This window comes from Sturnus vulgaris, chromosome 6, assembly GCF_052056855.1.
Source record: "Sturnus vulgaris isolate bStuVul1 chromosome 6, bStuVul1.hap1, whole genome shotgun sequence".
NCBI classification, from domain to species: Eukaryota; Metazoa; Chordata; class Aves; order Passeriformes; family Sturnidae; genus Sturnus; species Sturnus vulgaris.
The window spans coordinates 16,169,894-16,194,738 of NC_142248.1; the positions used below are offsets into that span (position 1 = coordinate 16,169,894).

At 37.2% G+C, this 24,845-nt stretch overlaps 2 protein-coding genes across 9 annotated transcripts in view; both read left to right on the forward strand.

Moving 5' to 3' along the window:
* The window catches only part of GPR176 (G protein-coupled receptor 176), a 33,054-nt gene extending 28,176 nt beyond the window's left edge, over window positions 1-4,878 (forward strand). Inside the window, exons 2-4 of one of the 2 annotated variants that reach the window (XM_088167175.1) lie at window positions 43-65; window positions 786-1,038; window positions 1,926-4,878. In XM_088167175.1, the coding sequence (XP_088023301.1) occupies window positions 794-1,038; window positions 1,926-3,033 (1,353 nt within the window). In that variant the 5' untranslated portion in view covers window positions 43-65; window positions 786-793 and the 3' untranslated portion in view covers window positions 3,034-4,878. The remainder of the gene's footprint in view (window positions 1-42; window positions 66-785; window positions 1,039-1,925) is intronic. The other variant, XM_014869219.2, reaches the window with a different exon arrangement.
* Window positions 4,879-8,932: 4,054 nt separating this feature from the next.
* Window positions 8,933-24,845, forward strand: part of FSIP1 (fibrous sheath interacting protein 1) — a 66,847-nt gene continuing 50,934 nt past the window's right edge. For 2 of the 7 annotated variants that reach the window (XM_014869458.2, XM_088167178.1), the window contains exons 1-10: window positions 8,947-8,989; window positions 10,036-10,161; window positions 10,519-10,705; window positions 11,530-11,679; window positions 12,934-13,106; window positions 13,988-14,072; window positions 15,558-15,656; window positions 18,520-18,611; window positions 19,324-19,431; window positions 22,746-22,913. In XM_014869458.2, the coding sequence (XP_014724944.2) occupies window positions 10,126-10,161; window positions 10,519-10,705; window positions 11,530-11,679; window positions 12,934-13,106; window positions 13,988-14,072; window positions 15,558-15,656; window positions 18,520-18,611; window positions 19,324-19,431; window positions 22,746-22,913 (1,098 nt within the window). In that variant the 5' untranslated portion in view covers window positions 8,947-8,989; window positions 10,036-10,125. Of the gene's footprint in view, window positions 8,990-9,055; window positions 9,507-10,035; window positions 10,162-10,518; window positions 10,706-11,529; window positions 11,680-12,933; window positions 13,107-13,987; window positions 14,073-15,557; window positions 15,657-18,519; window positions 18,612-19,323; window positions 19,432-22,745; window positions 22,914-24,845 lie in introns of those variants that run through there. The other 5 variants (XM_088167183.1, XM_088167182.1, XM_088167180.1 and 2 more) reach the window with 5 other exon arrangements.

The window sequence follows — 24,845 nt, forward strand, 5'->3', positions numbered from 1 at the left end:
TTTCACTGCTATCCATCCACCCTATTCGAAACAAATGTGTAGAGCTTGAATACCCGAATCAGCAGGTTGTATTCTGTGTATACTTCTGTGAAGTTATGTGCACCAAGTCTTTTTTTTTTCTGTTCTGCTTGTCCCATTTGTTTTGTCATTATGTACGTAGAAAATGTCTTGGGGGAGGGGGGAAAGGTAGATTTCTTCTGGATGTGGCTTTACACAGGCCTGTCTGTGCCACTGAAGTGGTCAGTGAAAAGAAAAGCTGCTGTGATCCTCTTACAAAAAGATTAAAATGACATGTTTATATTTATAGTCATATTTATATTATATATTTCTATTTATACTGTGTCTGTATTTACTTAGTGTATTTTTACCTTTAAAAAAGAATTCTGTACTATTTATTAAAATATGAAGAGTTTAGCCAGTTTCTGTATTTGAATACTCGGGATGGACTATTTGATGCGGGAATCAACATAAGTATCTAAAAATATGGTTTGGATAGTTTTCTTAGGCACTTGCCTCTGAAATCCCCTAATTAATTAATTACCAGAAGCTGGGAAGGGATAGCTGGGTTGTAATTGTTTTCAGCCTTCTGATTCATAAAGCCACTAGCCCTTACAGACTTCCTAATTTGAGCAGCATCATGATCCAAATCAGTGATACCTGGCAAGCTCCAAACAATTATTTTCATTTGCAATACTGGGGAACATTCGAATCTTATAGACTGGGCCTGGGGTTAGTTGTTTGTTTGTCTGTTTTCCTTTTTTAATGCTTCCTGTCTCTACTCGCAGGTAACATCATGGTGCTGTGGTCAACGTGCAGAACATCACTTCTTAAATCTGTAACAAACCGGTTCATTAAGAATTTGGCCTGCTCGGGGATCTGTGCCAGCCTAGTCTGTGTGCCTTTTGACATTGCTCTTAGTGCCAGTCCACACTGCTGCTGGTGGATCTATACGATGCTCTTCTGCAGAATTGCCAAGTTTCTGCACAAAGTCTTCTGCTCAGTGACCATCCTTAGTTTTCCAGCCATTGCTCTTGACAGGTAATTGGGGAAAATTTGCCATGATCCTGGGTTTTTCTTTCTTCTTTCTCCCTTTGTCTTGATAAATGTGGTATCACTATCTGTAATGCTCATCAATGTTGCCACTGGAACAGCATATCATTTGCTCTTCTCCAAGAAAACTAGTGATGTGCCTCACAAAAAGCACAAACTCCTACCACTTATAATGATAAGTGTGAAAAATCAGGTCTGTCATGAAAATTCTGTGAGCTTAAAAGTCCACATCAGTACTCCAGTAGTAAGCAAACAATCAATGTCTGAAATCTGAAGTGCATGTCAGAGATGCACTTTATATATATTTTTTTAAATGCACACAGAATGTTCAGTGTTCAGCAACACTTTTGCTCAGGGCTTGCCAACCACAGCTTGTGCAAAGCAAAACACTATTGTACTTCCAATAGATGGATACATGTAATTTGTCACCAACAGCTTTTTCCAAATATCCAGAAAAAATCTGTTATAGAGCCACTTTTTAAACTATGAGTCTGGCCTTTGAATGTGATATGTGCCTCCACCATGTCTTTTGAAATTTTGAGTGTATGCAATGTACTGTCTAGTTTACAAATAAGTAAATGGTAAAATCTTCAAAATAATACTTGTATGCATCAGCCAAAGTGATGTGTTGAAAGAAATTTTCACCACCAAAATATTCAAATTTTTTCTACAGACAGACCTGCAAAGGCAGACCTTTGGGGTTTTTTTTTTTCTTTTTTTTTTTTTTTTTTGTGTAGGCTTTCTTTTCCTTTCAGAAACAGGTAGTCAGTTGGCAACCCAGATAGGCATTTGGAATGTTATGCTCAGATGGTTCCTGAGAGGTTTCTCTTAAGCAGTATGTGCACAAAAATAATAATAATTTTTTTTTTTTACAGATACTACTCTGTTTTATATCCTCTGGAAAGAAAAATATCTGATGCAAAATCCCGAGACCTGGTTATCTATATCTGGGCCCATGCAATAGTGGCCAGCATTCCAGTATTTGCTGTGACCAACGTGTCTGATATTTATGCCATGTCCACCTGCTCTGAATCTTGGAGTTACTCCCTTGGCCTCCTGATCTATGTCATCATCTATAATATCACCACTGTGATTGTACCGGTGGCTGTGGTGTTTCTCTTTATGATTCTTATTCGCAGAGCGCTGAGTGCCAGCCAGAAGAAAAAAGTCATCATAGCTGCATTAAGGACCCCTCAGAATACAATTTCTATCCCATATGCCTCCCAGCGAGAAGCTGAGCTCCACGTCATGCTGCTTTCTATGGTTATGATATTTATCTTCTGTAGTGTCCCCTATGTGACTTTGGTGATTTACCGCACCATACTCAACATTTCAGATATTTCAGTCTTCTTGCTCCTCACTGCTATTTGGTTGCCCAAGGTCTCTCTGCTGGCCAACCCTTTGTTATTTTTAACTGTTAACAAATCAGTACGGAAGTGCTTAGTGGGGACAATAGTACAGCTGCACCGAAGGTTTAGCAGGAGAAACATTGTCAGCTCCAGTGGTACTGCAGATGATAATCTGGAGCCCAGTGTCCATTCAGGAAGCCAGCTTCTGGAGATGTTTCATATCGGGCAACAACAAATCTTCAGGCCGACAGAAGATGAGGAGAATGAGACCAAATCCGTTGGCTCTGGTGACTTTCAGAGGAAAGAAATTCCAATCACCAGTTTAGAGCTAGGACAGACTTCAGTTCACAGGTTTATACCACAGACTATTGCAGACTCTGCAGCTCAGGTGGCCCCGGCTGTGCTCACAGAAGCTGATACAGTAAATGACAAGTATTCCATGCAGTTTGGTTTTGGACCCTTTGAGCTGCCTCCACAGTGGCTCTCAGAAAGCAGAAACAGTAAGAAGCGACTCCTGCCTCCTTTGGGGAATACCCCTGAAGAACTAATCCAGACAAAACAGCCTAAGTGTAAAGCAGAAAGAAAAGTCAGCAGAAACAATAAAGTCAGTATCTTTCCCAAGGTGGATTCTTAGTAAGAGCAAGAGCTTTAAGTGACAGAGGAAGGTCACTTTCTATTACATGTTTGATCCCATGGATCTTTATTATGTTGAAATTTGTTACAACCTGATTTTTTTGCCAAATATAAGTTAAACGAGCAAACAAAAGAAAAATATATATACAAGTGTTCCTTATTAATATGAAATAATTAATGGAAATAATACATCAAATATATATGGAAATTTGTAGTTTGATCTCTGAAATTCTTAAAGTGATACCTTGTTACTAACTTTCAAAAGTACATATAAATTTGGGAACTCTTTTTATGGCTGAGTTATGGAAATACAGCAGTCAGTTTTCTGGGAAACATTATGTTGTATTAAAATGGACTGGGCATCAAAGTAACTTAACAGGAAAGGCTGTAGAGAGAGCAGAAGATATGCAGCATGGTAAGTCCTACTCTCCTGCAAATAGACACAGCAAGATTATGCATATTTCATTAATGAAGCAGGATGGACTATTAAGTGCATTTGTTTTCTGTTACACGCATTTATTTGATCAGTGTTAAAACTTGCTGGATTTTTTTGCACAAATTAATTACCAAACATCTGCCAAACATCTAAAGTATTTTAAAACCTAAACCACTGTTTTCTGGCTTAAAACATCCACAAAGCCAAGAATACCCAAATCATCATGCGTGTTAAACCTGAGAAAGACCTTTTTTTATAAAGAGTCCATATATATTCTTGGAGTTTTAAGTAAAACCTGAATTGGAGACCACGCAGGACAAATCCTGACTCCAATGAACAAATATATATGTGCTAAGAATCCTGTGATAAAGGGCATATACAAATGTCCCTAATGTGTAATGTATGTATTAAGTAACTAAGGGGTAAGCCTTGAAATAAACTTAGCTGCTGGCGCACTCTACTGTTTCCTTATGGGAAAGCTAGCAAATGAAAGAAACGGGTATGAAATGGCAGTGGCCTTTCTCTGAGTGTGGCAGTCTCAGTTTCTGAGTCTGTCTCTCACTCTCAACACGAGGGAGGCCCAGAGAGAGGGATTCTGAGTGTTTCAATGACAACTGAACTGTCGGGTGAATAAGCTGGCAACAGACCTAAAAAGGCCATGGTTCATTAATGCTGTTGCTCAATATTGCCAGAGGTAGTTTTCCTTCTATCTTCACAGATACAGATACCAACCCTCCTGCTCCCCTCGTCTTGCAGAGCAGACCACCCAGTGTATGAACATAAGCCTTTCAAATCTGGAGCCTAATTCCTGAGTGAGTCAGTCATGCCAGCCCTGGTATCAGCTCAGCAGCCTTTCTGTGAGAGTTCAGGCATTGTGCTGCAGCTTGCCTCTCTACATAATAACAGGCATATTTTCTCATTTATACTGAATGTGCTTTAAACTATATCTGTCTGTTAGGTGACCTAAAACTATTGCAGCCCTGACATTTCAGTTCTTGTTCAGTTTCAAGCAGTCTTTCATCTGCACTCACTGTTGTCTTTGTGGGTAGTTTCTTAAAAGCACAGTCTCGTAACACCTGTTTGCTCCTTGTGGTTTTCCTGTCCTTCAGCCCTTTGGTGCATGCTGAACCTGTATCTGTGATTACTGTCTGTTTATGAAAGTAGTTTTCTTTAAAGCATACTTTAAAAGGGACAAGGTGAAGAATCTTGACAAGTTCACAGTAACCTACTAAATCCAACCAGTTAATCTTAAAAGTGAGAAAAAATTCTGCTAAAGCAGAGTGTACCTTTTCTTCCTTTCACATGTTTGAAGGAAGTCACCAGCTTCTGATGGCTCCAAGGTTGTGGATTTCTATAGGTCATTAAAAGCAAATGTTTTAATAAAAATGTATTTAAAGAAAAGTGCATAAATTAGTGTGTAAAACATGTTTTTCTCCATTTCTTATTTGGTTTCAGTGCATTTCATTTCTTGCTAGCTCAAGAGCTTCTCAGCTTGGGAGTGAGGAACAGTTTTCAAGAGGTCCAGATGGGTGGTGGGAGCTCGAGCTGCCCTTCTTAGGTACAGAGATGAGAAGACAGACATAGCTTGCCTGAAATCAGACAGAAGAAAGATTCCAGAAAAAATCGGTCCTTATGTTTTCCAGTGTCAAACACGGGGAAAAAAAAAAATCAAGTCCTGTTATAACATCACTTTAAAGTTACACAGAAGTGAATTCTGGGGTGGTTTTTTTTGGTCTTTTTGTTTCTTTGTGGTTGTTTTTAACCACCACAGGTGTTGGTAAGGGAAATGTTTCTTTCTACATTACTGAAGAACAAAAGTTAAATAAAAAGCAAAGCAGTGGGAATTTAAGAAGAAAAACCCTGGGGTAATTTGGTCAGTTCAAATGGATTTAAAGGCTAAATCTTACTACTGGAGAATAAACTTGGAGTTAGGAAAGTTAGAACCCATTATTCTAGCACTTAAGGGAGAAAATAGAGCTCATGTTAAACAAATGAGGAAATAGTTTAAGAAGGATGAAAAGACTACAAGGACAACGTCAATATATTGTTTATATTGTTCTGAGATATCCTTAAGAAATACTGTTAAATTCAAACAAACATCATGTAAAAATTAAAAAAAAGCCCCAAACCAGAATGAAATAAAAAACCAAAACTATCCTTCAGTATTAAATAATGCTGTGTTGGTAGAATACTTAAAAAATGTATTCTGCCCTTCTCTGTAAGGAGAAAGTGGATCATTTTATTATGGACTATTAAAGGAAGCATAAGAAGTACTAAATGAGATCCACATCCTGAATATACATTTGTTAATGCAAACCAGGGTTTCTCCATCAGCAATTCTGCATCCCAAGGTTCCCTATAGCTAAGCATAGTGCACTGGGATGGTGATTTACTCTGGAAACTCCTTTGTGCACACCACTTGCCTATGCAGTACTGTGCCTTCTTGGCCTCCATGTCTGTAACACTAAACCCTCTGCATTTTGCCTGGATCACTTCCTAAGCCACAGAAGAAGGTCCTGAGAGCCTTGCAGGATTGGATTGTTTGGGCTGCCTTGCAGTTGTTTGGTAGCAAACTCCGAGGATACTGCACCCCAGAGCATGGAGAGATTTCAGCCCAGCACAATCCATCTCTTGATCTCCTGCTTCCCACACTCCGCCCTTGTCCTGCAGCAGAAGGTGTGGCAACACTGAAGGCAGTCTTGTCAACACAGGAGCTTGTCCAATGCAAGTCAAAGGATTAATACCTGGCTTTAATAAACAACAGCAGTTTTACCATTGGCTCTGGACTTAGCATTTAGTTTGGGCTGTCTCCCTCAGCTGACAGGTTACTGTGCTCTATCACTATTGCTAATGGAGCACACTGCACAACTCTACTCATCCTCACCAAGGGTTTCTGGAAAAAATTCAAAATTCATGGCTCTTTGCCCTTGACTTGGTACATGCCAGTCAAAAGATACTAATACATAATCACTTGTCGTTTGCAAGAAAATAGTCTGTTTATTGCCCTAACCTTTAGAAGAATTAATATTGTGAATATTAGCTGTGCTTGTCCTAATCTGAGTACTGGAACCGCTACAGTCTGCCTTCGAAATATTGCCTATGGTAAATAAAAGATACTTCAGGTGAGTACACAGAAAGATATAAAAAATAATCAAAGGTAAATAACTAATGAGCATTTTAAAACTCTTGATTTTTTTCTCCAACATGTATGAGACAATGAAATAAAAGTGTTTTGGCTACCTATTAAAAAGCTTTTCATAAGAAGAGTATGAAGGTAAGCAGTAGTAATTGGGAACAAGTTCTCTGTATGTCCCCTGTTGTTTATATTTCTGTTTGATTGGTTCAGGAAGAAAAGGATAAATAAATTCTGTTACTATGACAACTGTGTTCTGAGTATCAAAACAGATTGTCTAAATGTGATTTCATCATGTTATAACCTATCTTTTAGGATGAAAAGCACATCTTGGGAGTGCTTTTCTTGCTGTCCACATCCAAGACACAAAGAGTTTTTTCCATTCCAACCTTTTTTTTTTAATACTTCAATGAACTATCTAGTCTATCTTAGAACAAAATTGACCTGTTCCTGGAAAGGCAAAAAAAGAAAGCACACCCTTGATTCTGCTTTTCTAGTTCAAGCTTCACTATAAGTACACCTGCTACCTATAGCAATATTTGAGATTATGTAATATTTAATGTTATTAACAAAGTTAAGTCCTTATTGGAGAGGAAGACTCTTATGACCTGATATACAGGATTTGAGATGAAGTCTACAAACCTCTTCATCTCTGGGTCTTCAAGGTCACATAGCAGATGATAAGATCAACTGTGGTTTGAGATATCCCTGCTAGGCCATTATTACTCCTCAATCTAAGGTCTTACAGCCTCATTGGAAACCTTCACTGGTTCTATGTGGACAAGCAGCAGTAAGAAGCCTATTCCTGCACCAATTTCAGAGGAGTTTTATGTCCATTTGTAACCAGACCCAGAGCCATTTGGTGTCCTTTCAAAGGCTCTTGTGAGGCTGTAGGCAGTCTGTAATAGGAAAGTTGTTAACAAGTCAAACTGTCAGCTGTTAAGCATATGCATTGTACTGTAGGAAAAAAAAATAAAAATATTGGGGCAGTTACACCTAGCTGCTTGCCATACCTCATTATGCATAGCTAATGTAATTCCTAATACAAGACCCCCATATTTTAGTTTAGCCAGTTGGGAATTATATTGTCCATTCTACTGCCTTCTCATTGGCATTACTGGCCTTAGATATTCAGCTTGCACATGTAAATACACATTCTTCTATTTTTTTTTGCTTCAAATTGTCATCTGCACCATCTGGAAAGCACCACAGGTTCAAAACACCACTATGGTATTGCATTAGCAATCACAAGACATTAAAATTTTAATGTACCAGAGCTCAATATGCTTAGGGAGGAGGCAAAATCCCACAGGGTTCACTACTGCATTTTCTCTGTTTGTCTTCAGTTCTTAACTGTGAAACACATTGCATTGTTTCTACACTAAATACCAGGAAAAATTGTTCTTTTAGGGGCACATGTGACAGTATAACACCGTATACTGTAAGCATCAATAAAACCTCTACTGCAGACGGCAGTACATAATATCACTAGCTAAGTAAGATTTATTTTGGCATAAAACCGCGTCGATCAAAACCTTACTTTGAACGAGATGCACTTTGTTTCTTCAGAAGAAACTGTTTATTGTGAATTTTTACTGCCAATGAAAACCTGGTTTTAACACACATGGGTATCAAAGGAAGCAGTAGGAGCCCAGAATTGTCTCTGCCGGGATTTTTTAGCTAATCGGACCATGGTAATTAGTCCTCACATTTTGTTTAAATGCAGGGAAGATAAAAAGGGATAGGATTAGGAAGGCAATCAAGCTCCCCTTATTAACTAATTCCTTATTAACAGTGAGTATTCACGTAAAAACAATGACCACAGTAATAATTTTAAATTCTAACGGGTTTATTTAAAAGCGTTTCAAATATCCTTGTGTGCGAGCATGACACAATTAATGCAGAAGCCAAGACCAATAATTCCCAGCACGGGCACTGCTGGGAAGGGGCAGCACAGGAACTTTTCTTTCCTGTCGCTCAAGCGGGAGCGGCACGGGGGATGCTCGGAGAAAGAGGCGCCCTGCAGGCAGCGCTGCTCTCTACCAGCACGGGGAGGGCTCGGGCACGTCCGGATCCCTGGGAACGGAGCGGGAACGGAGCGGGAGTGCACCGGGAACAAATACAGCGGGACGGAGCGGGAACGCACCAGGAGCAAATACAGCGGGACGGAGCGGGAGCGCACCGGGAACAAATACAGCGGGACGGAGCGGGAATATACCGGGAGCAAACAGAGCGGGGACGGAGCGGGAGCTCACCGGGAACAGACAGAGCGCGCGCAGCCCGGGCACCGCCGGGACCGCGCCGGGACAGCCCGCGGCTCTCGCGAGACTTCCCCGGCCTGGTTGTCACGGCAACGGCGGCGGCGCCCGCTGCTGCTGCCCTCCCGCGGTAAGGACGGGGCTCCTGCCTCCCTCCCTGCTTTCCTCTCTCCCTTCCTCCCTGCCTCTCTGCTTTCCTCTCTGCCTGCCTGCCTTCCTCTTTGCCTTGCTTCCTCCCTGCCTTCTTCTCTGCCTTCTTTCCTCCCTGACTCCCTCCCTCCCTGCCTTCTCTCTGCTTTCCTCCTTGCCTCCCTCCCTCCCTCTCTGCCCTTCTTCCTCCCTGCCTGCCTTCCTCCCTCTCTACGTTCCTCCCTCTCTCCCTGCCTTCTTCTCTGCTTTCCTCCTTGCCTCCTTGCCTTCCTCTCTTCTTTCATCTCTGCCTTCCTGCCTTTCTGCTTTCCTCCCTGCCTTCCTCTCTGCCTGCATGCCTGATTTCCTCCCTCCCTGAAATAAATGCTGGTATTCACTACTGAAATAAAGACTTGTATTCACTCGAGCCTTCTGAGAGTCGCCAGCACGTGTCATAACGCTCACACTGAGATGTCTAATTCCCGGGAATTCACACAGGGATTTTTTTGCAGAGCAACGTGCGTAACTGTGGTTTAAACTCAAAATTGAACTGAGGTTGGGAATGTGAACGTTTAGATTTAGGAACTTCCCATTTGAACATGAGTAGCGTTTGGCTGGTTTAGTTGTGTACAAGATGTGTCTAAAACGCTCTCATTATTTTGTTGGTGCTAACTTTGTCAGTCCAATGATTAAAAAGAAAAAGAAGAGCTGCGGTAATTCCCCTGTTGTGAGCTTACTTGTAAGATATATATCATTCAAAGTGTCTTTGATAGTAAGCACGTTTGAATACTTTGGTTGTCTTGATGACATAAATATAAATATAAATATAAATATAAATATAAATATAAATAATATAAATTTGTATGTATATTAAAAAGCACATACTTGAGTGGCAAGCCTGTCTAAACTGGAAGAACCTTGCAACATGGAGTTGCTAGAAAGCATTTGAAATGTACATGATCTATATCTGAAATATTGCAGGGCTTGTAGTGCTTTATTACTAAACTATTCATTTGAAATGTTTTTGCTGATTTTTCCCAATTTTAGGTAACAGTAGATATTATAAGTGGGAGCTTGGATGAAATTTCAAGACCTGCACCTAGCTCAAGACCTAATTGTAGATCTTTAAATACAGTTATGGAGTTATTAACACAAGAACCATGTTTGCAAAAGGTAATTTTTCTCTCCTTCAGCAGGTTAAAACCTCCATGCCTAATTCTTCATAGTAGAAGTAATATTCTGCTATTCTGCTTTTTTAGTTTCAAATAGTTTAGTACCCTAGTTTAGTTTAGTACCCTAGCCTGGCAATCCCAAATCTGACAGTCTGGGGAGTGATGGACTTTAGAATCAATGTGAAACCTAAGAGAGCTCTTTCTTAGTATCAGACCTGAAAATAGTTCTTTTATTTAAGAATTACACTGCAGTATTGTACAGAATTGTTGTCCTTCGTGATGGCATGTGCCTATTGTGGTTTTCTTCTTCACCCAAAGCATCCCTTTTTTCGTGGTGGCAATAATTTACATTTCATAGGTTGATTCACCTGTCAGTTTGGCTGATGGTTGTCAGAGAGGCAGTCTAGAAGATTGCTGTCCAGCAGAAAGCAAAGGTGATGACAGAGATAAATCTGATGTCCAGGAAGTAAGAACAGATCAGCAAACAGTGGAGAGTACGACCATCTCTCTTCGGAAATGTCTGTGGAATCCCAACGAGTTGTCAGGTGGGAATGACTAAAACTTTCTTGTGTTGTGACTAGACTAAATACCAAGTTTTTATAGTTTGGGTAAAAATCTACTGATGGAGGGAATAGAGATTGCAAAATAGGCAAAATTTTGGAAAGAAGATGTCAAAATCCATACCTTCACTTCTCTTCACTCTTTGAAATCTACCTTTGAAAGAAATGTGTTATTACTGTCAGTAAAATACAATAAATGTCTTGTGGCATCATAAGCTGTCATCTGGCTTAAAAGATCAGGAAAACTCATCTGTGTGTGTTCCATGGAATCATGTTGGAAACTGTTTTCATTAAGATGTTCTAATCAAACTTTTCAGACTAATCATGATGATTCATTAGAAACATTGTATACTAATAATGGTTCACATGTCCAAAAACTTGGAATTTATGGTTATAACTGAACAATGGTAATACTAATAAAATACTTTAAATATAAGTATACAGTGTATAACTTTAATTGAAGCACTTACAGAAGTGTTTCTTGGCATTCTTCTGTCATTCTATAAATGGTAATGGATTAATGTTCTGGGGTGTCTGACTGTTTAAAAATAGAGATGCAAAGGCCAGTAAGTGAAGCAGATGTTTGGATACCATCTTGAAATTTAGTTAGGATTTCATGACAGAATTGGAGTCAAAAGAAATCCCTTGATTCCTGCTCCTGTTTTTAAGATGAGTTCTGGTATACCAGTACATACTATATTTTAGTATTATTATTTTTAAACTAACCCATTGCAAGGGCTCTGCAGTGATCCCTAATTGACAAAAATTTATCTGGTTTATTGTGAAAGGCTTTTCCCTCTGTTTTTCAGGATGCAGCTCTAATTCAGATTCTGGAGATGAAAGCACTGAAATACAGATGTTGAAATTCTGTGAACCTTCCCCAGGACCACCAAGTAATGCAAAGTCAGATAATACTTTACAAACTTCAAAATCCTGTGTGACATCCCCAGGAAATCCAGGTAATGCAAAATCAGATAGTACCTTTCAGGTGTATAAAATGAGCAGTGCAATAAAACTTTTTCCTTTTCTTGTTAATGCTTCTAAGAGAGGTTGTAATGGTCATGTATTTGTGTGTAAATTATTATAGTTATGAAAGAATACTGCCAATTGAACATGTATATTAATTGTGCTAGTCAGGAAGTATTGGATGAATTCTTTATTTAGAGATTGCTTTATTAGTAGATATTAATTTTCTTTAATACTCTAATATAATTTGAGTTTTCCATAGATTCAATCAGTCTACCTAAAGCTTCACTCAGTAATTTAAGATTTAAGTCTGCTGAGTTCAGGCCAGCTGAAATAAGTTCTCTTTTTTTACCATCTGTCCTTGGGTCCATCTGTCCTCTGTAGCTCACTTAGACTTTATAGCTTTCCCCTTGTTGTATTCCTCATCTTTTTATGACATAAAGTAGACTAATGCATCACAGTAAATGCTTGGATCAATGGCTATGTAAAGCACCTGACCTTAAAAGATTAGAACATGAAATAGAGTGTTGCAGGACTCCAAAACCTGTAAATCTGTGGGATTAGGGACAGTGCTACAAGTGTTTCCTCTACTCTTAATATGGAAGCCATAAACGAGGACAGAGAACAAGGATGCTATAGGAAGGGGAAAGGTAAAAGTTATAATCTGCATAATTATGAAAAAAAAAGAGACAATATAGTAATCTACTTTAATTAAGTAATGGTAGTTTCCATCATGTTTCACAGTTTTTCGTTTTTTATAGCAACATTTTTCCAGAACCAGTATCAGAATCTGGTTTAGGTAGACATAAGACTGAAACTTCTCTAATATTTAAAGGAAGAGATATCACAGAGTTTCTCTTGACCCCCAGAATTATTAATTTCATAATGTGTTCTACCAGTCAGGCTGAAAAAATTATTTTATATTTTTAAACTCAATTACTTATGCTGATACTGTGGAGATGTTGTCACTATTCCATTATAAATTTGAATCAAACCACTTTCCCAAAATAGGTGACTTTTCCTCTTGCACACCTCCATATCCCATTGCTATAGCTCAGAGTTTGTTTGAGCACTCTGTTGCAAAGACTTCCGTATTTTTCCCTGCTACAAACAGATTTAGAAATTAACATATGTTTGAAAATGTTGTACTCTTGTCTATGGGTGTTGCCAGATTAGTTGAACTGCTTTTTAGTGTTTGTTTTTTTGACATGCTTCAAGCTAACATTAATTTTAAATATATTCTCCAGAAGACTCTTCTGACTTGGAATGTTCTGAAGATGCAGATATAAATGCTCAAATTCAAGCAGCTATAAAGAAAATGAATAAACTCGACACAATACTTGAAAAACAGAGTTTTAAGGAAAAAGTAGTTAAAAAGCAAGGCAGAGAAATGAGGGCAATGCTCTGGGAAGAACTTCAGGTTAGAAGTGTTCTGCTTATTTTGTGACTCATGTATCTTAGAGTACTGTCTTACAGAATTATTGTATTTCACAGAAGCCTTATTATTAAGTAACTCACAGTTGGCTAACTAAAATTAAGAAATGGATCTTAAAAAGTAAGATTGGATAGTTTTTAATACATGGTGGCTAGGCAGGCTTGGAAAGAAGGACATGGTCCTTAAAAATTGCTGAGAAAAATTGCTAAATATATAGCTGTCTGGGTGTGGTTTACCAGCATAATATTATGCTTGAGTTCTCCGCTTGCAAGGAGGGTAAGGTGTGTCAAGAGGTAATGTCTGTGAACCCTGGCTGGAAAGCATTTATTCTGCTCAAGTGGGATCCTTCTTAGGCCCAGCTATTTCAGTAGTGCCTGTTGAAGAAATTAGAGATGCCACCTGAAGAGGACATAAGAATGCTACAGCACAAATTCCTTTACCCTATTCCTATCCTGGCCTCTAGCAGTTAAATGCCTTAAAACAAGTTAGTATTTCCTCTGTTTACATGAATTGAAATGTGAGTTGCTAAAAACCATGATTGGTTTGACTGCATTTTTCATAGTTTCGTTGGATTTGGATTTGGATTTGGAGCCACGTAATTACAGAACTTTGTCAGGAGAAGGGGGTCTCCACATAAAAGACAATGTGCAACAGAGGCTTTAAAGTTTCACCATACTTTTGTCATAACTTCAGGAGATATTCAGATAACCTCAAGAAGAAAATAAAGTGAGAAGAGTAATTTTTAACAGGGTCTGAAGTTTATTAGATCTGATAAGCAGACAATATATTTCACTTTAAAGAATTTACTTTAAATGTATCTATACATGCATGTATCTATAGACACACAGTTTATTTCTTTTGAATAGTCTATCAGAACCACAGGAAGCCACGACGAGGTGGAAAACACAAACCAGTTTTTAGCTTTGTTCTCATCGTGGCATGATACAGCTGGTAAGTAAAGAGAAACAGAATTGTGGTCCAGACTATCTTTTTTCTTTTTGGGGAGAGAATTTGGGGAGAGAAGGATTTGAGGTCCGGTTATAGCTGAGCAAAATGGTTATTGCTGAGCAAAAATCTCAGATTGAATGTTGGAAGTACATACATAATAATGGTAGCAGCATGGAGTTAAAATATTTCAGGAAAGCGTACTATTTACAATGTAACCTGCTTTTATTTCTATGCTTTCAGGTTGCTAAGGGAAGAAAACAATTTGATATGGGTGATATTTAGACAGTCTCCAGTAGATGTCAGGATATATTGAAATAACAGCAGACAAGCAAGACTATATGACTGCTAACTCCTTTATTTCAAAAGTAACTCCTGTAGAGATCATGTGCATCATGTAGTTTCTGGTGTATTGCACTGACAAAACTGCATAGTTTAGATACATGGTTTTCCTCCAGCTTGATCTTTGTCTTTTCTGTATCATGCTAGTGCCTTACTTTTCAGATCTTATTTATATTGGTATTTATTTAATTAAACAAATGTCTTGATGGCTACCATGGTTGATACTGAAATACAATACAGTTCATATATTTTGCTTGTCAGAACCTGAATTTGATAGAGCTTTATTAAGTAAATTATATATGAGAGTTATTATAGCTTTAATGTAGCTATGAAATCATTAGTAACTTAAGTGTTCCAAGCCTTTCAGGCACAACAAAACCTTCTGACACACTCACAGCAGAAGTGTCAATCAGGAGTTAATTAAACAGCCCTAAATTCCTTACCCTGTGCTCTGTTTAACTAGATCATTAGTTCAGTTGAGTCCATTACACTTCATTATTACTGGTTATTGTATGTTTTTTAATTGTGAAAATCGTATGTAATTCATATGGTTCTTTGCAATATGAGTCCTTTTCTGTAAGTGCTAAGTGTATAGACTGCAACTTACTGTTTTAACTTATATTTCCAGTTGACACATAAGAAAAGCACACACTGAAAAGCATAAGAATACTTCAATTGATTTATTTTTTTCTTTGAGTAACTGAAACAACTAGGATGCTTGAACACTGTTTTTCTAGACTATGCCCTTGACCTAAGCCTCTTGGAAGTCTAATATTTCATGCACAGGCAGACACCAGCTGTGAAAACCTGGATGCTTTATTCTCATTCAAAGTTTTAGATGACTTGCCACATGGTGTCTGCAGAGGCATTTGAACTTTAGGGCCTTGGGCTATATCTTTGAGAATGTGATGAATTGTCTTCTATGGGCAGTAGTTGTTCAAAAACACAGCCATAAGAAACAGCATACAAATGACTCAGACTTTACTCTTTCCCCCTTCTTTATTTCTTGAGAAATACAATGCTTATGTCATTTATCCAAGTGTATTTGTTTACTTTCCAAGTGTGAGGTTTTATAGTATGATAGACATGATGCTAGATCTTCTTTAAATATATTTCAATTAAATTTTACTGGAAAAAAATTCCTTACAGATCCCTCCCACGCTAAAGAAGATGAAATACCTACTTCAGTATTTCACACACACACAAATCCTGAAGATTATGATTGCTATAAAGCCCAAGAAAACCAGGGTAAGCTTTATTAATGGTAGAGTTTGTATTTTTAGAAATGGCAAGACAACATGTACAATGGGTGGGTTATGAAGACTCAGCCTTTGTGGCAAGGCCAGTGAAATGGGAAAAAGCATGGTTGCTTACTGGAACAGTGACAGTTCTTGCCTTTTTTGCAAATGAAAGAAGAGAACAGCTTTGTGACTTACCTAAAACATTTTACTCAACATGCTAAGAAAATCTTTACTTTTGGGTTTATAAAACCATTTTTCTTTAGTTTCAAAAGGAAGACGTGTGTAACTGATATATTGTAAAATGTATCATTGATTCTTCATGGCAATTCTTCAAAAATTTATCTTTGCTATTACTCTAAGGTATCGTAGCTTTTATTAATAAGCTTATATTCAAGAAACCATCTAGAAATGACAAGTGGTACTGAATCTAACTGCAACTGTTCTGTATTTTTTTTGTTTTCAGCGGAAATTGTATGGATTTGTGTCAAACATAAATCTCCAGAAAACTTATCTTATATTTGCTATGCTGATTATTGTGAAGTCTGCATTGCTTTTATGAAATAAGTACCTTCTGGCAAAACTGAAACACCTGCTGATTCTTTTAGAGACCATGTATTATCATGCACTGCAGAGACATTTCAAATGCTGTTAGTGGTGTAGTGTGTCCAGCATGTCAAAATAAATGGAATTGTACTTGTATGCCTCTATTCTTTCCCAATTTGAAATTCAAATTTGTGTGGTTAGTAACTTTTCACATGTGTTGTGATATAGGAATAATAGCTTCAACTGCCATTGCTATCAGCTGCACTTATTTATTTCTTTGTCAACTACCATTCTATGTAAACAGAAGGAATCTATCTTCCTGGTGAATGGCTAAGATGACAAGGACATAATAGAAGTGCATTCCTCAAGGCTGAAGCATCAATGGCAGCAATATCTCTGCAGCTTGTAGAATGTGACTGCATGTTTTAATTTTTAAACGTGGAACTCAGCTCTTTTATCATTTTATCACTTGTCTTAGTTCCCCAGTATGTGACCTAAACTTTGTGGGCTGGAGCTTTTAATTTCTCTGTATTTCTACCATGTGTTTTCATTCCTCCCTTAAAATAAAGATTGACCCTCAGCTTCCTTCTTCAAAATTTCTGAGTTGTGCTGGAGTGCCCTTGAATAAGAATAGCAGGTTTCATTACTGGTATTCAGTACAGCATTGGCTTCTGGAGCTTCCAGTACAGGCATGGTTGGGAGTTGCTATCACTTGCACTATTTTGAGATGTTCTGCACATTCCTTCTTTGGGAATGCATGAAGTAGAGATCGCTTACAGCTTGTGACCAATATATTGCTTTAAATGACTTTTACTATTTCTGCTGGAGGCTTTTGATGTGGTGTCTGAATAGCTAAGACTTATTGTTTTGGTTGCTTTTGGATTTCTGTGTCACAGCTGTCATAAAGGCAGACCTTGAACAAGAGGAGCTGGTGAAGAAGAATGTACACTCTAGTTTTATGCTATTACTTCATCAGTCTCATCAAGATTTATACCAAATCTTTGAAAGATGTGCCAAATCTGCCAAAACGCACATGCAAAATTTGTTTAGCTGCAATCTCTCTTCTAATTGCCCATGGCAGTCTTCAGTGTTTTCTTTGTCTCAGTGATCCATGTCTGTCCCTTCTTTACTTCAATGTTCTGAGATGTTCTGTATGACAGCTCCCTCTCAAAAAGGCTATTCTACAGTCAAGTGAAAGATATAGCTTAAAAGTAATGTATATCTTGTGTGTTATGTTGGTGTTTGGTGTGTTCTGCTCGTTTCAGGATGCAGCTTGTCATATTTATATTGATTGTTAAATTCCTATATGATCCATTTCCTTGACACATGATGTTGCCTGGTAATGGTAAAGAAAGTTTAGGATGCTTGTTGTACATTTGAAATGTCAGGGGATTTCTTGGTCAGACCCAGCACCTCAGTCCTTTAAGGTTTGTGTGTAAAGGATGAATGGGATTCATTTCATATCTTTGGGAGTTTGCTTTCATTCTATTCATTCTGTTAAAGAGTTCTTTCCATATGGCCTGTCTTTTGTTATCTAATGTCAAATTCATTTTTTGTAGGGAAATGACCCACCCATTTTTCAAATTTCTGCTTTCCAGAAAAGTACCATGCCTGCTTTTGAAGTAGTTCTTGAGATTTAGAAACTGATTGCATTTACTTAGACTTGTTATTTAATGTGACAAATATTTGCTGTTTGTAGAGGAATTGTTATTTTAAGCACGTTAAAATTCTCTGAAAAACAGAATCATGCCCTTTTTTTTTGTCATGGATGGAAACCTATTGTTACTAGAATATCATGTGTCTGTTTAATAAATTTACAGCTCTATGATGAATTTTATTTTTTAACAAAATTTGTTTTATAAGCTGTGTTATAATAATATCAACTATATAATCTGTTTTTCAGCTGTTTTATTTAGAAAAATGTACTTGATATGTCTCCAGATAGTTCTGTGGTTTTCAAAAAAATTGTTGTCTGGTTTTGTAATGATGAGAAAACTGCAATGATGATGGGGTTTGAAGGAATGCCGTGGCTTTTAAAGCCACCGTGTTTAAAATTTTTGAGGTCAGAAATCCAAAAGTAATTTAGCCTTTGTAACATTGAGTGATCTCATATAATAAAAAGTTGAAAATGAAATTAGATTTTGGCAATAGTATGTTTTAAATATAACAATATTATTTACATAAATAATGAAAAGATCATACAAAAAGTTTGTCTATTGATTCTATATGTTTGCTAAAGATTTGAATGGGATTGATGTTATTACAGTTCTTGTTGAATGAGATTAGGAATGATTGTAATGTAGCAACTTTTCTTCCTCAAACATCAGATTATCCAAGTGAATTAGAAACAGAAAAAACAGCAGAAAAAATGCATAGCAAAAATAAAACCAGCCAGCATTTCATTAAAAAGAACATTGAGGTAAGCATTAAAACATAAAATCAATAACATTTTTTTAAATGTTAGCTAGAAATTAGTCTATAAGTACTTTTGAAGATAGTTTTCTTTTAAAATCAGGAACTTTTGAAGTTAATTAGTCATAAATGAAAAAATTACCTTTCTGTTAAAACTGCTGATTATGGCAGAGCTCTGTATTAGGCAGTTCTCAACTTGGGTGCTCATACTGTTTAGAATAATACTGCTTCTATGCATTTAATACAGTACTGGAAACTGAATTGTTGTGTTTGTGCCTGGATATAGCTTTTTTTAAGGGCAATATTCCAAGAATTTAAAAAAGAAATATATACTGTTAAGTTAGAGGACAATGTCCTGATGCATAAATAAGGGATAGATATACAGGTTGTTCATGGGTAGCCTGGATGGGACCACTCTTTGTCAGAAAATAGATCCCTTGATTTTCCTGCTTTTTTTTATCCCAGTGAGGACTTAGTAGGTATAATGATTTTTTTATCCAGTGAAAAATATTTGCCTCCCTGCTATCTCAAAGACTATTATAAGATTATAAATTTATTATATGTAGGCTGCTACATGTTTCTCTTAGTGTGATAATTTGTATTATGGAAATAAACAAGATCTAGCTGTTAATTTCATAGAGTCTAAAAACTTTGTTTTGGAGGTCTTTGAGTTAGTGGAGTTTTAAAGTATGGTTTTTTTCTTTTTGTAAATATTTCAGCTAGCAAAGGATTCAGGAAACCAGTTTGTTCTGCTTGAGGGAGAAAGGAAAAGACTAACTGAACTATTGAAAGATACAGAAGATGGAAGTGAAAAGCAAGATCTTGAGGTGACAAGTTTAATCTGTACTGTTCTGTTGTATTTGGCTTATTTTTACAGTAAGTCTAAATTTGATCTTAGTCCTACCATGAAGTACCCTACTGAGATATGAGAGAAAAGATGGAGAAATCCTGTTGAATTTGTCTCCAAAAATGAATTCTCATTAGTTTCTTTTTTAATTTTACTAACAGCAGAACCTGAAAGAAAAGTTAGGCACAGGAGGAAGGAACCTTAGAACTACACTTGGAGAAAACTATCTATTTCTTTTGCATAAAATGTGAAGTTGTGGAGTATTAATCTGAGTGGTTAGTGCTGTAGTCTCAGGGAGAAAGGCCAGCAACTGCTTGCAAAAATCTCCCAACAACAGTTTTTTGATGACTTCAAAATGCAGCAATTGGGGAATACATATTTATGAACTTGTGTTTCTATTTAGAAAGGTAATGTGACATCTTTTTGTGGCTTCCAACTCAGTCTGTTTTAAAAGAATATAAAATCTGCTTAAGCATTAGATATCTATGCTTTAACATAATATTGTTAAACAGTGTACATTCTGCATACTTCAGTGACTAGCAGGAGCTGAAGTGAGTAAAAATAATCCTCGTGGAGAGTAACAAAGAGTATTTGATTGTCCTATCAATCGGTGTTTCTAGGAGATGGTCTTCAGTCTGATAAATGTCATCATTTAAAGATTTGAAGATGTTTTAAACAACCTTCTGTTAGTAAACATAGCTTTCTGTCCTAGTGAATAGTGGCTTTTTAAATAATTTATTTTACTGATTGCAAAAGTATTATCTCAAAATGTGTAGTTACTAGGTTTTCTTTCTCTTTAAGCTAGTGTCTGTCAGAATTTAGAGACATTTATGCAGAGTAGCTTATGCAAATTCCAACTAGCAGCGTGTACTTTTTTTGGCATCAGGGCAATGGAAAAGTGTAACATTTTTCTACATTTTGTATTTGGCATATGTCACTGTCATGTTGTCATGTATTTATAGACATTTTATTGTTAATATTAGATATGAAGTAGATCATCTCACAGGATGTGTGTTGCTGTATGTTCATAATACCATGGACAAAATGGTAGTTTGTGGGTTACTCTAGTCTGTACTAGATAATTTCTTTAAGAGAGAAAAGCTCCTAACTCTCCTATCGAAATAGAACAAAAGAAAAGATAATAGTTACTTAGACCTGTCTAGTCTAGAGATGGATTCGTCCTCTCCCACATTTGAATTTTATTATGGGTGAAGCATTTCCTGTGGCTACTTCATAACAAAAATCATGAGGAAATTATCAGCTAATGACTAATGTAGACAACTTCAAGCTGGCCCAGGTAACTATCCAGCTGATGGCCTCTTTCATCTTATTTTATTCTGACTTTTAAAAAGCTGGTGCAATCACATTAGCTGAAATAATGTTTTGGAGGCTGTCAATCAAGGCAGATCTGGTTATGCTGTATGAATTCCTCTGTATGGTGTAATGTGGATTAGATAACCTTATTTGACTTGTAGTACTATATATGCCAAATATCCAGACAGCACTTCTCATTTTTTGAAAGAATGCTTTATGAGTGTTTAAAATAATTTAGAAGTACACATATTCATGCTAATCTAATTGTCAAAGCTAAAGCTTCAGGGGTATAATTTGTTTCAGATGTTCCACAGAAAGCACTGACTGTGCTGTTATAAAAGTATTGTTCTGAGTTAACACACAGGAAACATTGACAGGACAGAAGCTTATTTTCCAGGCAAAGCTATCTTGAAAATACAAAAGAGAATGTGTGAGTCAATTTCATCCTGGAGTAAAATGAATACCGGGGTAATTTGGATATTTGGAGTATGGCATACAGTCACTGAGCTGTAGCTAATGAGCCCAGTTACATCTTACTGGACTTCTGTAGAGTCTTTTCTGTGTTTTTGCAGTGTGATCTTCATTCTCTGATTGGGAGGTGGTTAACATGACACAAGTGTAGTATCATGCTGGATACTTATGCTTTGGTGGTCACTGTTTCACCTGAACAGATGTTTCCACAAAGCTGGCAAGCATCTAAGACATTTGTGAGTGGCTGTTTTGGGGTCAGCTCAGGTCTGGTCAGGCTCATTAGTTGTGTCTCATCATACTTGTATGGGAAAGAATTAGAACTGATTTTGTTTCAGAAAAAGGATGACTCTCCCTTGACTTTCTTTTTTTCTTTCGCTCTCTATTTTATTTTTTTTTGCATTTATTATGAAGATAGTTTATGACAGGTGTGCTTTAGGGTAATGGGGATGAACCACGAATGACCTCATAGCAGTAGTATTGTAATGGGACTTGTATGGATGCAATTGCTCGAATAGCCAGAGGACTAATCTGGAAGCTGGAAACAAATGGTGGACATGAATTTCTTGCAAGACAGATGTTAGAGTCTTAGGGCAAGGTGCTGGTCCTATTCTGGTAGAAAGAGAAAGGAAAGCAGCAATACACTCATGTCCTTCCACACGTCCTTGCTCTTCTAAGGTCCTATCTAGCGTTTCATTGTGGTCAGGACAGAGATGAAAGCTGCTACTCTGATACTCAGTGAATGGGGGTTGTGCACACTTGCTTCCCTGAGTGTGAAAAAAGGATTGACAAGTTGCTGTGGAGAAACTGCATCTGTTTGTGGGTATGAGCTCATTTGCTTGGGCTAAGTGGCCCAGCTCACTCATAATATGCAAGTAGGTAGTAGGAGTATATATTCATATGTGTTATTCAGGTGTTAACTGCTACCATGAGGAAAAAGTCACATAAATCATGATTAGAAAAAGAACTCTGTGCTTTCTGTCTCTCATAGAGTTTCTGTGGTGACATATAGGGGTTCTAGAAGGATGGCAGCTACTGAGCTCAGAGCAGTTCCTTTGATTTCCTATGAATGCCTTGTTTTCTGTTTTCTTCTTTGGTGGTACCTTGCATGTGTCACATCACGTCTCATACTCACCTTTTGAGATTTGGCTCCAGGTGGTTTCTGCCATAGTATCAACCTCTGCAGTTTCATTCCAAGCCAAGTTTTGGTCAGGCTTTCTCACTTTATGACTCCTTTATCAGATGGAAAGTGGTTGTCCATTTAAGTTGCTCCTTGATTATATTTAAAAGCGGTGAATGTATTAATGTCTCTACTTGTACTGTCCATAGCTGCTCTTAGGTTTGCTAGGGACATGAATATTTGAGACATTTTAGCTGTGTACTGAGATGGATGAAAATGTACATTTTATTATTAAGTATAGTTTATCTGAAATATAAATCATCTTGATGTGCAACTGCCCATAAAGTCTGCTTCCTTTACAGATGAGGCTTAAGTGTTTTCTGTACTTCCAGCAGGAGAATGTGTCTGTCTGGCAGGCACCAGGAGAAGGATACACACCTGAACCAATGGAATTTCAGCTCCTGAATGAGATAGACAATAAGCTTCAACTACTACTATCTGATGGGGAGTTTTCTGCTCTTTCCAGATCTAGCTCAAAATGTCCAAGCCTGACATATCAGGTAGGCTGCAGATCAGAGCTTATCTGCAGATATTTTATTTGAAGTATGTGTTGAGATCAGTACCACATGTGTGTATTTGTATCTTTTGCATTTTTCTTAAGGATCCTCTATTTATTCATAAAGTCAATGTGTTAAGAAATGAAGGGAGAAATTTTAGCTATGAAAACAATGGAAAAATAATTTGTTGCTATTTTGAATCATATCTAATTCGAGAACTGTCTAGTTTTTAACAGTTGTTGATTCCACACTTCCAACATACTTTATAATTTTTTAACTGCATGAGGGTGGTTTTTTCAGCATAGAAACAAATTATCCATGATCATTTACCTTTGGGAATTAGAATTAGATTTCTTCTTATCTCAGGATACCAAAAGTGCCTGTTCACTTATGATCTGAAGGATAAGGCAATGACTGATAAGCAATGTTAAAGACTGTAGAAGATAGATTGAAATTGTATGTCCCTTGTTTTTAATGGCCTTTGTTTTTTGCCTTGCCAGCAATACTGAGTTTTGAAGATTAAGAGTCAAGGTCTCAGCCTTGAGAAATGATTGTTTGAACTTTTTACTTAGAAGACTTCAATTTATCCCATGCCCTGGTACTGTTGCCTCTAATATAATGGGGTTTAAAATAAAAAGCCCTAATTATTATTTTGCATTTATTTGCACAAAGCTTATTTATTTCTGAAATATCTTCGTTTTATGGCCAGAACTGATATATGAGAGAATATCTGTAAAAATGTTCATTCGCAAAACTGTTTTCAGTTACCAGTGTATTAGAAAAATCTCTTTGAAAGGCTAAAATACCTGTGGGTTTGTTTTACTTCTCCTCCTGTAAGGGCACTTTAATGTCATTTTTTTTATTGCCTTCTTTCTGAATGTGAGGCTTTGTTTTACCTCTAGCAGTATTTTCTGCAGCTCAGCTCCATAGGAGTCACATTTTGCTGTTGATCATTTACCAGGTGGGCTCTAATGTGTGAAAAAGCCCCTCTCCCTCGTTGGTAATCACAGTTAATACACAGTTGTTACCCTGAGCTCTCCAGTGATTGCTTGATCTTGTGTTCAGTGATGTAAGACACCAACTTGAAGTTAATGTGATTTGCCTGTGATAGTGAATGCTCTGTTTGGAAATGTTTGCCCAAGTTACTGTTGTTGCTTTCTTTCAGGTAATAGCCCAAAAGTATTTGAATAGAAACTTGCATTTAGGTGTATGCTAATTAAAGAGTAATGCATTATCTTTTTTGAGTAATATTAAACCTAACACCCAAAAAGAAGTAGTTAGTTCCTTGTTACCTTTCATTAGTGAAAAGCAGTTGCCTTTCAGTTTTGTTTTGCAGCACGTAAAAGGCTTTCAGACATTGTAATTCTATGATTTTAATTTAGAATTATCTTTGAGTTGCATATTATGAAGATGCACATTCTTTTCTTCCAAGAATTGCTTTCGATATAGCTTTCAAAATGCAGACATTTAATCACTGTTGCCTCAGTGGGAGATGTCCTTTTTGTCACTTGTGCTTACTTTCACAGGATACAGGAGCTATTCTCTCATTCTGAAATCTTAATAATGGGCTTTAATTATCCTGCAGTACCATAGCTGAGCTGTAACAGAGGGGCAGACATGTTCATCTTTTTGTGCAAGGAGTCCAGCTGGATTAGGAATGCTTTTCCATGACTAATGTTGTCTTTTACATGGAAATGTTTCTCATCAGAACTGCATTTCTCTCTGAAATGTTTCTTTGCTCTGGTGCCAAATTAACGAAATATTTTAAAATGTTTGTCTTAATTTATTCTTCCCCAAAAATATTAAGTAAGTTGAATGTAATCCTGAAAGGAACAGGAAAATGATAGACTGAAGAATATGAGGTGTAAGACTGTATGTGATGAGTACAGTTACCAGCTTGAAAAACTGGAAAGCTATCTGAGAATTAAAGCAAAA